We start from the raw sequence: 15,023 nt of genomic DNA on the forward strand, positions 1-15,023 counted from the left end.
TACTCTACCTTTTAAAGAGAGCATCACCTCGATGCAACGTGCAATGAAACAAAATATAGCAATACAAGCAAAACAGAGAAATGTGGCGGCTCAAATATTTGAGTATAAAAACCCGAGACTGAGGTATTGACAGACGACGACAAGGAAGACCCGAGACTGAGGTACTGAGAGACGACGACAAGGAAGAAAAAAGAGAACGTCTCAAACAAAGCTAAACCTTTATAGAGGACGGAACCCTTTATATAGGGTTTAAAAAAGAAAGAAGGAAAGGGAACCCTCCGTCGCACCACTTCTCTCAACAAAAGATACCACACCGGACCTCTAACATTGGGGCCAAACCAACAAACCAACTGACGGCACCGAAAAAGGCACATCACTCGAAAAAAAAAAAAACTTCCTTTAAGGAGTAACGATTGTTGTAATTTAATTACCTTTGCTGTAACTGATTACTAAGTTCCCCATTACTATTTTTCTCACTTTACAATCTATTCTTTGGGGGGGGGGGGGGGGGGGGGGGAGTCACTCAGCTCTGGGCAATGGCGATTTTTTTTCCCGAAACCACTAAGCACGGGACCTTGATGCTAAGTAAGCCTAATCACACGGCTTCGTTTTTTGGCTACTTCTTTTTTTTGATACACCGGAGACTACAGCCGGGAAGGGAAAACGACTTTATCCAGGCTCTTGCGAGTAATGTATTTAAACAGCGCTTTTTTATTTATTTTTTTTTTCACGAGAGGGATTGGGTATGTTGGCGTTTCTCACTCAGCTCTGAACGAAAACGGTCAAGCCTTTTTTTTCTGGAAAAATTGAGCTTGAGATCTTACGGATTATGCTACGGTAATAAAAAAAAAGTTGAATGAAAAGTAACGAGGGAAGTGGTTGTAATTGTAATCGGTTACTTTTTTCAGTAACGTGTACAAGTCTGCCACTGACACAAATGAGGCGAGGTCGACCAGTCTACTTATCACACACGTCACCGTAAACATCCGGCAGGGGGCCACGCTTGGTGTTGCACACCGATGCGTCACGACGAACGAACCAGGACTCGACGAATTTCCTTTCCGGCCACCTTTGTTCTTGGGCCAGGATCGTCGGGTGTCCAGGCCGAAACTGTGTCCTGACGTCCGGCAGTTTTCGACAAGTTCCGTCTTGGACCGCGTGGCATGAGTGGCCTTGGCAACATCCCATTTGTGTTGTTTTGGTCTCGTTGCCCTCTTTCTGCCCGTTTCTACAATGTAAATTGCGTCACAATCCCCACACTCACTTTGTATAGAACCCCCCTCTGACCGCCCGCAGGGGTATGGTCCTTCGATTCGGTAACACAATCGCCAAGGTGTAATGTTTTTTAAGAACTGTTTGTACGCCCAGCGGACGCAAAGCTATTCGAACAGCATCTGACACGCCCTGAACATAGGGAATAGATACAATAGATGTTGCGCGCACTCGTGACTTATTCGCCTTCCCCTCGGCATTCGCCTCTGCGTATCGTTAATAAACATTCAGGTACAATGGCGTCGCTCTAACGCACCAACCACAATTTCTACTTCTTGCACCAGTAGCCAAGTGTTAGAGCACACTGCATGACATCGTGATACAAAAGTCCTTACAACGGACCGTTTGTGTTCGGTCGGGTGATGTGAGTCAAAGGACAAAAAATGTCCGGTGTCAAACTCTCATGGTCATTCGACTTACGGCGAAATGGGCAGAAAGAGGGTAAGGAGACTAAAAGCACACAAAATGAACGTTGCCAAGGCCACCCATGCCACGCAGTCCAAGACGAAAGTTGCCGAACAGTGCTGGACGACAGGAAGCAGTTTCGACCTCGACAATGCGATGACGCTGGCCCGAAAACAAAGGTGGGGGCAAAGGAAATCCGTCCAGTCCTGGTTTATTCGTTGTGACGCATTGGTCTGCAACACCAACCACGGTCCCTGCCAGGCGTTTGCGGTAACGTGTGTGATAAGTAGACTGGTCGACCTCGCCTCATTTGAGTCAGTGTATACTGAAGATGCCATCTGCATATGTGGCGAAACGTCTGTACCTTTCTTTGGTATTAATGTTTTATGTTAAGTCGAAGTAAACTTTTTAAATCATGAATCCACCCGGCTTTTGGGACATTTTGCGTTCAATAGGTGCACCCTTTGGTTCAATGTCAAGTTACGAGGGCGGCGTCCTCTCGTGCTGCGATTAAGTCGGCTCTTCTGAAAGTTTAGCAATTGCGACTGAGTTGTAGATTTAGTCAATGTGGTCAATCCCGATACTTTTCGTAAGGAATCTTGCTTTTGTCGGAAATTTGTAACCAGGACCATGAAGCGCCCGTCTTGAAGTTCTGTTACTGAATGTAAGACACCGATTCCTCTTTCTAGAAGCAACTGGAGGCTTGTCTCGCAAACCTCGAGCGAACCCATGATTTACGAGGACTTTGACAACAGAGGGCATCGCTTTGGGTTCCTCCGGTGGTGGAAGAGGTTTTTGTAGCGTCAGCCGGTTTGCTCTGAGGTCCATGAGGGCGCCATACACACAAAGAAAGCTCATTATGAGGGTAACTATCTCGCACACTCTTGCAGATCTACAAACTTCACAGGGACCATCTCACAGCGAATCTTGACGAGGGCAGTACATCTTCCAATTGGTAGGATGAGGTGTTCTCCGGCGGTTCGTATTTAAGTGCCACCCCAAGGCGTTTTCACTTTCCGAAGACGGCGTGAAAGCCTCCCACTCAAGATGGAGTATACTGCTCCGATGTCCACAAGTGTCGACGCGTCGTGGCCGTCGCTGGTCACTTTCGAACTATTGGGCACCTTTGCAGAAGCGTCGCTCCGACGGATGGCCTCGGTCGAGTACGAAGTCTCCGGCGTCTTTGGAGCCTCTTTATATCGTCGGTCTACGGCTACTCCACCTTCAGGGCTTGCTGCGCTTAGTTTTTTTCCGGAGCGACAATGGCGAGAGGCTCTGACGACCACGTCAGTGCATATCCGAAGCGGGACTTCGTGGTGGCGGCGACCAAGACCCACGCAGATTTCCAGGCGGGGGAGACTGAGGTCGTCAGAGGTACTCTTCGATCTCACACGATCGTTCGCCGTAGCATGGGCGTGGTTAGTTTGGGTGGAAGCCGCACAGTCCTATTTACCGGCAGGGGCAACGGCGGTAGATATGGCTGGCTTCTCCGCAATGGTAGTAAAACGGTCGTTAGTCCGCCGTCCTCCATACGTCGGTATATTTCGGCGAGGTTTGAGCAGGGCGGCATCGGATGGTCTCGTTGGGGTTGCTCCGTGGCTCGGTGGTTGGTTTGCGGCGGTCACCTTACCATGGCGGCGTAGCTCAATGTCAGTTTCTCTGGCGTCCTAGTGTTGATAGGAACTTCAGGTTGGAGCGCCCGTTGGACTTCCTCGCGCACAACATCGTCGATAGAGAGGGTTGCTGGACGATTAGCGGCTAGCAGCAAATGCCTGATTTACTTCCGGAGGACGCTTTGGGTTATTTCCAGCTGGGTAACAAGGGCGATTCTGTCTCTAAACAGGATGAATGCAGAGACGCCAGGTTGTCGCTGGTAGTGACAAGCGCACGTTTGAAGGGTACTCCTGATGTTTGTTGCGTAAGTGACGAAGGCTTCGACAGTTGTTGACGGGTAGCGGACGAGGCCTCCAAGGATTTCGTATCTCACGCCACGCATTTCGGCCCACAGCTTCTTGTTGACTGTGACTTTTGGGTCGGCACGGTTGCTTAGGCGAAAGACGTCTTCAAACAAGCTCGTTACGGTCTCTTTGGGGACATTAGCTCGCATTGGAAAAATGGCTTCTGCCTTCTCCCTTCCGCGTTACGCAGTAAACGTCCACAGCAACTCACTCCTGCAGACATTCACGCTGTTGTCGTTGGCTCGTGGTTCTCGAAACAGCGCCTAGCGGCAGGCACGTAGCCAGGATTTTGTTTCAAGGGGGGCCCACTCATGACAAAATGCTGTATGAGGGGAAGGGGGGAGAGGAAGACCCATGCAAAATGGAAGATTTTGGGGGGGGGGGGGGGGGGGGGGGCGGGCCCCATGGGCCTCCTCCTGGCTACGTGCCTGCCTAGCGGTGCCCTTTAATGGAATGTAGATGTTCTTCAGGTGAGGTTCTGGTGTCGCGTAGTTGTGTCGCACCACTCAGTCATACCGGATGAGCCAGTCTTCAACGTCATCCTGAATCTTGCCGTGAAACGGTGCCGCTTTCCGACGCACAAAGGGCGGGTAAAAAACGGAAAAACCACTCGTTGCCTGCTGCCACTCGTTCCCCATCGTTGGCGTTTTCGTCTTCCTCGGCTGCTCTAGCAGTTGACCGAACTCCGGAGGCAGTCCTTGGTTGTGGCGGTTGGCTCGGAATTCGGGTTCGTCTATGAGGATTAGTTTTCCAAGACTTAAAAAAAGATCGAGCCCTGCAGGTCATCTGAGTTGTACATTTCACGAGCATGTAATGTGATACCACGCAGCTCCAACAAATGTAACTAATAACAATTGACGAGGCGAAGAATGACGGACGGTAACTAAACTTCTAATGCGGCGAACTTGTACCAACACAAAATAGAAGAAAGCTAGCGCCGATGTCGACGAAGTGGCAGGATAGCGCCAGGGCGAAGTTCACTCCTGGTCGCCACGAAGAGTTTCTGAAGTACGAGCGTGGGCTTCTGGGACAATCGGCGCGGAAGGCTTGGTGCGTACAATATTCGGTCCTCGAACAGGCAACGGGGCTCTCGAATTCACCAGAACGCGGCATTTACAAGAACAACAAAAAAGGTGTATGGAAGGCCTGGCATCGAACCTCGGTCTTTTACATTGGAGTCGAGCACGATAACTATTCGGCAGCGGCCGCGTTCGCTCGGAGACGCGCGTGACAATCCAGCCTGGATTCTGGGCAGGGTTTTCCACGCTGCAAACCCGACCCGGAAAATATACGCGGAGCCTTGGGTCTCATCACTAGTACACTACGTGTGTTTCGACGTGGGCTAGACGATTAATGGATTTACCATAGATATGGTCTTCCAGCCGCGAAGTGTCTGAAATGTACAATTATACATAGGCTGCACAAATATGGATGGCCCGTCGGGCTGTTGGGCAGCCTGAACCAGCTAGAAGCTTGAAAATGGCCAGATCACCCACACGTGATGTGGCCTTATAATATCTTATTTTCAGGAAAGCACGGCCACCTATAAAGGCACCAAGTCTCTTATTCAATCATATAGGTCTCCTGCCTTTATTAATGGATTTATATATGTGCAGATGTTAAATATACGTGTAGTGTTCGTCACATTTTTACGTGTGGTGGTACTATAGCCAGGCTAGCTGGTCGAAATTGTACCTTCCGTTGTTGTTTAAAAAACAAAAAGCGGAAGAAAGTACGATAATTTTGTTTTGAACATAATACTACGCCATTCTTATATGATTGCCATGGTACACTTTACGGCTTTTTTTAACATAGGGTACAACTGGAGAACCCAAACCTGTGCGACTGTCTCACTTTAACGTTGTCAACAACGCCAACATCGTGGGCCGCTTCATTGGATACCACCAACAGGTATCGTGCTGTTTTTATAACCAGTCCTTAAATTATAGCGAAATATAGTTACTTTTTCGTTAAACTTTTAAAAAGTATTCTACGAAATCGAGTGATTGCGGGTGAATCATATGGAAGGTGTTTCACACACTTTAGATAATGTAAAGAAGGACAACCAAAACAAAAATTCGCTTCCCTTTTAATATTATTGCCGACCAGTACCCACGAGTGCGCAAAAGTATGAAAAAAATATACAAGCTTAATTATGTTGACTGAGATTTGTAAGCACAGAATGCATGATTGGCCTTATACTTCTCAACGTGGTTTGCGTGGTCTATTGGTGAAAGCTCTCCCTGCTGCGTATGCCATTTCTTGCGTTCTCGATAAGCTTGCCTGTCTCTTCTTTCACCATGGCCATGGTGGAAGAAGAGAGGCGCGTCTGAACGGCACCGCATCGCTACATAGGCGAATTTCAGTACACCCTTTGCTGACAAACGCCGTGCTGGGCTTGACTGCACCTGGGCGTGCGGCCTTCAAATGCAACGCGAAAGAACCTCGCTTCGCTTTGAGGACCAGTGCGGTAGTGGACGTTTTACACGACGGACTCATCCGCGGACGGATTTATTCTGAGATTACACCTCCGCTGTTTGTCCGTCTTGCAAGCGCATTCACGCGAAAGAGACAACGAGCAGACGACAGCAGGGATGGATCGTACCTGGTCGCGACCCCACAGAGCCGCCAAACTCCAAGATCGCACGATAACACCGTGTCTTAGTTGCCCAAGTGCAAAATCGACGTTTTCTACCACGAAAAAGAAACCTGCAGTTGAAAGTCGGCGCTCACTGTGTGTATACACCATTTTTGTCCGTGTCGTTTTTTATGCGCTGCTTGTTTTACCTTTTTTTTTTTTTTTTTGAATGGTACACCAACTACTCCAACTTACCATTGAGCTACAAAGAATCCTGCGCCGCTGTTACGAGCATAGCGAGACAGAAGAGCCGTCATAGGCTTAGCACAAAGCTCCACTATTATCTCTTCACTAACCCAAGCATAATAGCGACACAAGCATCTCACTGCTCGAAGAGGTCTCGGCGTAGGAGGGACGAAGCCATGGGCTCGCGGGGGAGCATTTGGAGATGCCCTCCAACACCTCCTAAACAGCGTTGAAGCCTGCGCTTCACGTGACGTGACGTCACGTCCCGGAGGCCTGCACGGGCCTTGATTGAATTCGAGTGCCGCGTCAGTTTTCGCGTGGGACTATGATAGGAAAAGTGCCCCATGCGAACGCTGACGCGGCACTCGCATCCAATCAGAGCCTGTGTAGGCCTCCGGGACGTGACATCATGTGACGTTGCGTGCAGGCTTTGAGAGCTGTCTAGGAGGTTTTGTGCCCTCACGCACTTCGCGCTCGCGCACAGCATTTCAGTACACCACCGCCGCATGAAAAATCGTGGCGTGCTAGACGAGTTCTTGCAGAAGCTTCTTTACATGGACCAGGAAGAGTATCAAAAGCTGCGTCGCGTCAGCATTGCAAAGTTTTTGGGGCGTCTTTCACGCGCGGAAGATAAAATCACATAAAAGAAATAAACCAGCAAACTGAAAAAAAATATATATATATATTAAGACATCTTCGCTTTAGTCGCTCAGAAAAAAAGAAGAAAACATTGTACCGTTGAGAGACTAAACGCATTTCAAGTTACTAAAACACCAAAATTATCTGAGGGAAAAGCAAGTCATGGGTAAATTACTTTTAAAAAGTAACTCGTTACCGTTACAAGTTACCAAAAAAGTAACAAAGTTACAGAAAAGCGTTACTAGTGACGCGTCACTACCTAAGACAGGTAAAAAGACACCCGGTTAGTTCAATCCGCGAGTCCGCAGACGAGGCTCGGATCGCAAGAATCAGTGACGTGTCGGCCACGTGGTACACAGTCCGCGGACGAAAATCGCGATTCGGTCTGTCGTGTGAATCGCCTTTAAATTACTTGGCCTACAATCTCATGGTGCTGAGTTGAAATTCTGCTGGGGAACTGAAGTACGACGATAAACCATAATAATCCCTAGAAAGGGGGAAAAAGGGGAAAACGGAGAGGAAAACGAAAAACAGAAATCTCCAAACACAGCTAGGTGACCTAGTGCGCTACTGAAAAAATACGCCTGATTTTGGTATCAAACCAGGTACCTCCCCTTTTCCAGTGGAGCGCTTTCCCAACTGAGCTAGCCATGAGTTAGTCGTACATAGAGCAAAGCATATAAGAAAATTAAACTTTATTTATGTGTTTTCTTACGGGCGTTACGCTGTCGTTGTTGGTTTTTGTCACAACAAAACGTTACACTCAAAGAAACACTGACAGCCCCACAAGTGTTTTTTTTTTTTTGCCAGGCAAATAATTACGGTGTCAGAAATAGATATTTTGCTACAGCGTCAGATATATTTTTATTAAAGTAAAAAAAACGCACCTGCTCGAAACTTTAACCGAAACTGAACTGCACGGTAGGAATGCATACAGAGGAGCAGAGTGTTAGCGGAAATCACGTTGTTTAACTTTCTTTTTTCAATCAACGTATCTGCATATTTTTAGAAGCCAAAACAAATCGGTATCATATTTCCTGTCTATTTTAATATTGAAGTATGCCTTCGATTAATTACGACTTTGTTTATATTTGGTGGTTGTGTCTAAACCATAGAAAACGGCACATGACCATGGAGAAGAGACTCAAACCGGCCAGTTCTCGATCGGCGGTTTTTGGGCAGAAAGAAAACAAATTTTGAGCCGCAAATTGTGGTCTAGGTAGTTGGGCTTCATATTTCATGAATAAAAAATACCTTGGCAAGCATAAGTACCTTGCCAGTGTCCCTTTAAAACGTTGCATACATATGTAAAAACCGGCTGATACAAAAAAAAATTAGGTTGAAATGAAATTAGCTATATAAATACATACAATTAACTAACTGTAGTTACAATTATTCACGTTATAAGGAGCATTTTAGTTAAAGATCTTTGCCCGTCAGTGCAACAGGTTTGAGTATTTGTTAGAATTTAGAGAACTAAACAAACTCTTGGCCGTATTTACATTCGAAGGTAGGCTATGTATATTCGCGGACAATATTCCGTGTCGGTGTGCTGGTAGTTTTTCTTTTCATCTGAATGATAAGCGTTGGAAAGGATAGGCGCATCACTGAAAAAGGAACCATTCATAGGGCCCATATTCCATAATGCATTTCACCCATTCAAACCAAGATAGATCTCGCCGCAGCGGCGTATTTCGGCGTGGAGTAACCGGAAGCATACGACGCGGTACGGGCGAATCAACTCGGAAGTGGCTCAAGGATCGGCTTGCCCATCTTTGCGGCTCTTGGCTAGCGACACTCAGCCACCGAAATGGGTGCTGGCTTGTCGCGTTCGCCGGTTTATCGGCGAACTCTACGATTTCGGTCTATCGCTTTCAAACGAGAGATGAACGACTGAGAGAGAAAATATCTATATGGCGGGCAACGTAAAAAAATGAAAATAATTTTAAGCTGAGGTTTCTGCCCTCCTCCTGACGGTACTTGTTGGCAATTGGGCGATTGCAAGGTACATTTATGAGACAAGCCTTAGCGAATCAAGCATTCGTACTTCACTCACATTTAGTTATATATGTCACCTTGCCGAAAACGTTAATTTAGCAGCCGATCTACATTTTTGCGCCGTTTCATGACCAGCGCGAGTCGTTCTACACCGGACCAAACGCCGAGGAGACGTAGACAAAAAGCACCGTATGTGGTTGGGCGATCTCTCCGTCGTTACCTTTCTGGAAAACACCCAGAATAAATGCCGTCATTGCGCCGGCTAAAACGCGCGTACACATGTCGAACGTATGCCCTATGTGCGTCAAGCTTTACGGTGCCCAAGAACCGAGGAGTATTATGAGCGCCGAATAGGCACCCTGCGTCCGCTAGGAGACGCTACCGATCGCCTAGAGTTCCTCAATATGCTCCCCCGAAGGGGGAGCATAGTTGAGCATTTGTTTTCCCCGCGTCGCCATGCCGCTATTCGCCGAGACCCATCACGTCAGGAGCAAAGCATCCGGCGCCGTGCGAGAAAGCCACCTTTACGGTCGCTCCGCCGACGTTGCTCGCGCCCCGGCGTATGCTCCCCTGCTTTCGCCTCCTTCTCCTCTTTTACTGTTTTCCACGCGCGGCGGCGCGCGCGGCGCCGCTATTCGCCAAATTTAGTCACGTGAGGAGCAAAGCATCCCTGGCGTGAGGGAAAGCCGACGCTACGGCCACCCGCCGAGGCTGAATGCGCAACTCTGCTACAGTAGGTAGCTATATGCAGGAACTCTACGATCACCCGGCGAACAGCGCCGCCCGCGGCCAGTTTTGAGTCAGCGTAGGGCGAGCGGTAGTGCCTCGCCGCCTCTCAGGCTGCTCCCGCGCTTCCGCCAACGTGGTAGCCCAAGTAGGCAGCCACGTAGCCAGGATTCTGTTTCGGGGGGGGGGGGGGGGGGGGGGGGGGGGGGGGGGGGGGCGCCGCCCATGACAAGATGCTGTATGAGGGGGAGGGGGGAGAGGAGGTCCCAGCAAAATGGAAGATTTGGGGGGGGGGGGGGCGGGGCCCCATGGGCCACCCCCTGGCTACGTGCCTGCAAGTAGACATGTCGACATTGCAACACCCACCGGCGTACCACTGCAGCCGAGCTGCAACTGCCGACATCGCTTCCCGATGACTACGTGCGACGCCGCCACGAGGAGTGCGTCTCGGCACTGAGTTAGATCTGCAGGGCACCCATAGGTGGAAGAGAGGGGATCACCCTTTCGACGGTCGAAGGACCCGGCAGTCGGCCAAACTGTTTCACTCTCACGCTTCAAACTTTATATCAAATCTCCACCGTGGCACTGTTAGTTCAAATTTAAGGGAATATTGCAGCCTTCTTGACCACTGAGTTAGGACGAATTCAGACTTCAAGCTTGCGCACTTTGCAAAATTATACTCCGGAATTCTGGGAGGTTCGCTATCAGATAGCGCTTGCAAACAGAAGGTGACAAAGTGAAAGGCCGATGGCATCTACAAAGCTGATAAAGGAGTTTAGCTTTCTATAGACCTTTTCACAATCCGTCGCATAGGCACTGCCATCTTATAATCCTGTGACGCGGAGGCCATAAGGTGGCTCCACATCTTCGCTCCTGTCTCCACTCCGCGTCTTGGAGAAGGCGTTGCATTCGTTTTCTTTTTTTTTTCCCATCATATTGCTGCACATTTTTGTCTTGATATGTGAAATGTCGTCCGACACGTATTTTGACGGGCGAGCTGCATGCGATCTTTATGTGAACATCTGCGTTTTATTTTATAAAAGATTATAGCTATTTGCGCCGTTGGCGTAGCGGATGCGTGTGAGAAAAGTTATCACCTTTAACACTGGCGCCAATCTGGTATGTAGATGTCTCTAAGACAGGCAAGGATGGAAAGGCCGATTTTTTATGACAGTGTAAATTTGCTGAGGAGATTGTTGCTGAGTGTTAGTGTCCCAAAAAGAAGCCCAATGTACATTTATGATCACGCATTTATGATCTTGAAGAATAAGGCAATATCAACGCAAGTGGTGACTCTCTGCGTTTTTTGAAAGCCCCATGGTCTGCCTTCATAATAAATCCGGAACAGTTTATTTTGATTAAATGAGGGAATCATTTTTGCGGTATAACCGTTCGCTAGATCAGTTCATTTATGAATTAAAAAAAAAACTAAAAAACTACATTGCGCTCGGTCTCGTGTCTGCAGTCATTAAATGTTTTTTTAACATATCCAATTCAATTAATTTATTTACACACAAATAATTGGCTCCCCGGGTGAAAAACGCGACAAAGACTGCTTTAGAGCGCCTGATGAATGTGGCTGACGCACGCAATACGTGACGCCAAAAAGAAGCCGTTTGCATGGAAATCACTTGCGTGCAACGTTGTCGATGCCGGATTTCCTTTACACGCTGCTGAAAGTAAAACCTGTATCAATTCAAACAAATAAAAATCTGTCTGCACAAATCTATGAAGTAGTGCCTGGCATTTGACTTGAGCCAAGCCTGCTGGAGGTAAATTCCCTTGCTCCATTTAATTTTATTTCGTAAATTATATGAAAGCCGACGTCATGCATTAATTTAGGAATTTGTCTCTTATCTCATAATCGCAATATGTTCTAAGGATATATCCTTATAACAAATAAACCCTAAAGTCAACATTGTGAAACGCTGGTAAAGATTATTTTAGCAGGGCTGAAAGATGAAAAAAATATATCATACTTTGCCAAGGATGAACCATCATAACATATCTTGAGCACTTCATTTTTTTAAAGAAATTGATGGAGACATTATCGTTTGCGTTTTTTGCTTTCCATGGGTTATTTCACGGTGTTTTTCGGTCGGAAATTCGCACAAAACGTTTGAGTCCATGAAAACCGAACTGTGAGAACTGAACTTGCGAGTTCATCTCTTCTGTGTGATTCAGCACGTTGATAGTCAGGTATCGTCCTCATTTTTCACGGTGCCTGCAAGCATTAGTCTCTTCATTACTTTATTTTTATAAACACTTGTTTCAGCTGGAGCGTCCAATACGGCCGTAGACATCTGTAATCCTCTCCCTGTGTCATTTCAATCTCTTCGCCGCCGAACCTGGCCGCACGAAGAACATGATGAGATAAATTCTTTCGTAAGAACGTCTACAATTTAGGCTCGTAACTATGTTGCAGTTCTCAAGGTGGCCCATTATAAGTGTATCATTAATTCGTACCACAGGACACGCCCCGTTGATATAAAAAAGAAACTGAGCGAGAGCGACATAATAAACACCAACAAAACCTCAAGCCCGCTGAAAACAATATCATCCAAATTGAAGCCACCTTATGGCGGCGCTTGAGTCAGCGCCCTCTGTCCACCGCTTTTCTAACTAGGGAGATAAGAAGGTCCGTAGGAGGGGAGCAACGCTGCTATATATCGCAGTTAAGTCTTTGTTTTTGTTACATGTTCGCTTGGTCGCGCTCATTTAGTATACCGTAAGCAAAAAAAAAGGTTAGCTGTTTTCTGTTCTAATTTTACATAAAATACAAGTGAACAAATTCAATTCTAAAATTTGCTTCTGCGTACGCGCTGTCTTTGTTCCCATTCTATGAACTACGCGAGCGCGTTGATATTCCAAGATTTGAATATTAATGAATAGAATGATATCCCTGTGCCCTCCGAAATAATTGGTTTCTGCAATATTTTTTTATATATTATTAACTGCAGAAATAGCGCCAGCTAAAAGTGGAGCCACTCGACATTACTGAAATTAAAAAAAAAGAAGGAACGGAGAGGTGGCTTCAAGACACGGACATTTTTAACACCCGACATATTTTGCCATGACCTGAAGCCTTGCTGTAATCTTCAAAAAGAGCTCAACCAAAGATTGCCCTTCGGCGATATTATGTCGATATTGCAGAGCTCTTCATTACCATTTAAAAGGTTGCTGACTTGGGGTGCTCTGAATTCAAGCGAAAAGGAAACATTTCTGCTAAGAATTACGTCTCGGTAGCGTTGCACCGCAATGCGAGCGGATTGTCGACATGGCACTATTTTTCTTCCAGAGCTGCGAAGGCACTTGTTCCAGCAGAAAATATATGCATTCGCTTTTTATTACGGTGGTTCGTCCTTCCGTGACGTCAGATTAACGAAGCCCCAAGGCGGCTTGTTGTAATGATCGGCTAAATAAAGTTCATATATTTTCAGGCATGTACTAGTATACACTTTCGCTTGGAAAAGTTTTTTAAGCACCTCGTTATGATAGTAACGTGCATTTTATTTTCGATTTTTCAACTATAACAGGTCCAATAAAGTTGTAACACGCAGCCTGCAGCATTAATGAATCGTCCTTCAGTACAGTGCTTTCCAATCTCACTGCAAAGAAAAATTTTATAGGAAGATTTTACATTACAGAATCCGCCACTTTTATCTTCGAGCTCATGCTTGCTTAAAGCTGTGAAACACTGAAGACGTTTTTTTATTTTTTTTATTGTCTTGTTGATTGTTTCTGAATGCAGCCTGAGTCGATTTGCCTGAACGGCGAGCTGATCTACGGATTCGGCAGAACACTGGGCGTGTTGGCTGCCACAATGTTTGGCTGCACCGTAATGATGCCGGGACTTGCATTCTCGCCAAAAGCGACCCTAGAGACCATCGCAAACCACAGGTGAAGCAGGCCTTTCACATATGTCAATTCGCGTCCTCTTTATCCTCTGTGGTGTCGTAAAGAGATGACTACAATGCGGCATTAAGGTCAGGCACGGACCCACGATTTTAAAATGTAGCCATATTATTAACTCTGTTAACTTGCCACCCACTTTATCCTATGCCGTAAAACATCTCTCTATGAAGCTGGTACAGACCCTTTCTAAACAGAGTTTGTCCTCCTACGAAGGTATATATCACTATGGCGTGTGCCATAACACCATGGAATTGAGAAGCCCGTGTTTGTTTATAATATTCCCATTTAATTAATTTTACACGGTTTGAAAATTGTATATCTACAGTTATTTCTGTTCCAATTTGTTAAGATTTGTCTTATTCTTCAACTCTGATTCAATAATTCGTTGTACGGGTTTCTCGCTCTCTGTGACAAAGCTTACGCTTCAAATACCAAAGCTTCTGCACGACCGTTATGGCGTTGAAGTAAATGTGGGGACTCCAGGTCAAAGTTCACTACCAAATTATTAGTACTAACTAAAATAATCGAGTAGTTTAGACCGTTAGAATAAGAAATATATGTTTGCCTATTCGCGTCATATATATTTATAGAAACATTTGGTGTTCAAGATCATACCTAATTTTATGCGCCTTGAATAAATCAATGAGATACAATATTTTGTTTTCTTCGATAAGAAACAAACTTGAATTTAGAATAAAAATTCAGTTGTCCGAAACACAGTGAGATTGAATTGATAAGTCTTCTGCATTAACATTATCCATAATCACGAGGAACAGTAGCCACTCAAGAACTGCGCCTTAAGAAACGACAAAGAAAAACGGCGACTTAGGTATAAATACAGTGTCAACGCTCACAAACTTTAAGAATAATTAGGATCAGCTCTAACCGCCGTATGACATATTATTGGTAGTAGTGATGCAACGCAACTTATACTGCAGTTTATTGTATAGGAAGTAATCAAAATCTTAAGCAATATCAAATATAAATAACACCTGCCGCCCACTCATATTGATGACTGCAGCTAATTCACATGTAGTGTGAACAAGCACAGTTTCACTCGATATACCTTGTATTATCCCGGGTTGTTTAGCCCGATATAAACTAAATTCACAAAAGAAAAACACAGTCAAGTGCTAGAACATGAAATTTTTAAATGCTTTACAAGATGTACAGATATGTAAAACTGGCATCTAATGAACGATTCAGTGACACTCACTTGACTTCAATACTGGTACTTTAAGGATTTATCAATCTTCCTTCCGAATCTTCATCTCTGCTAAAATTAA

At 46.0% G+C, this 15,023-nt stretch overlaps 1 protein-coding gene across 1 annotated transcript in view; it reads left to right on the top strand.

Annotated features, from left to right (window-relative positions):
- The window catches only part of LOC8028428 (medium-chain acyl-CoA ligase ACSF2, mitochondrial), a 146,689-nt gene that overhangs the window by 96,971 nt on the left and 34,695 nt on the right, over nucleotides 1-15,023 (top strand). Inside the window, exons 8-9 of the mRNA XM_002399246.4 lie at nucleotides 5,451-5,546; nucleotides 13,574-13,722. Coding sequence (XP_002399287.3) covers nucleotides 5,451-5,546; nucleotides 13,574-13,722 — 245 coding nt within the window. The remainder of the gene's footprint in view (nucleotides 1-5,450; nucleotides 5,547-13,573; nucleotides 13,723-15,023) is intronic.

Source organism: Ixodes scapularis, unplaced genomic scaffold (assembly GCF_016920785.2).
Source record: "Ixodes scapularis isolate PalLabHiFi unplaced genomic scaffold, ASM1692078v2 PGA_scaffold4__175_contigs__length_147842914, whole genome shotgun sequence".
NCBI lineage: Eukaryota > Metazoa > Arthropoda > Arachnida > Ixodida > Ixodidae > Ixodes > Ixodes scapularis.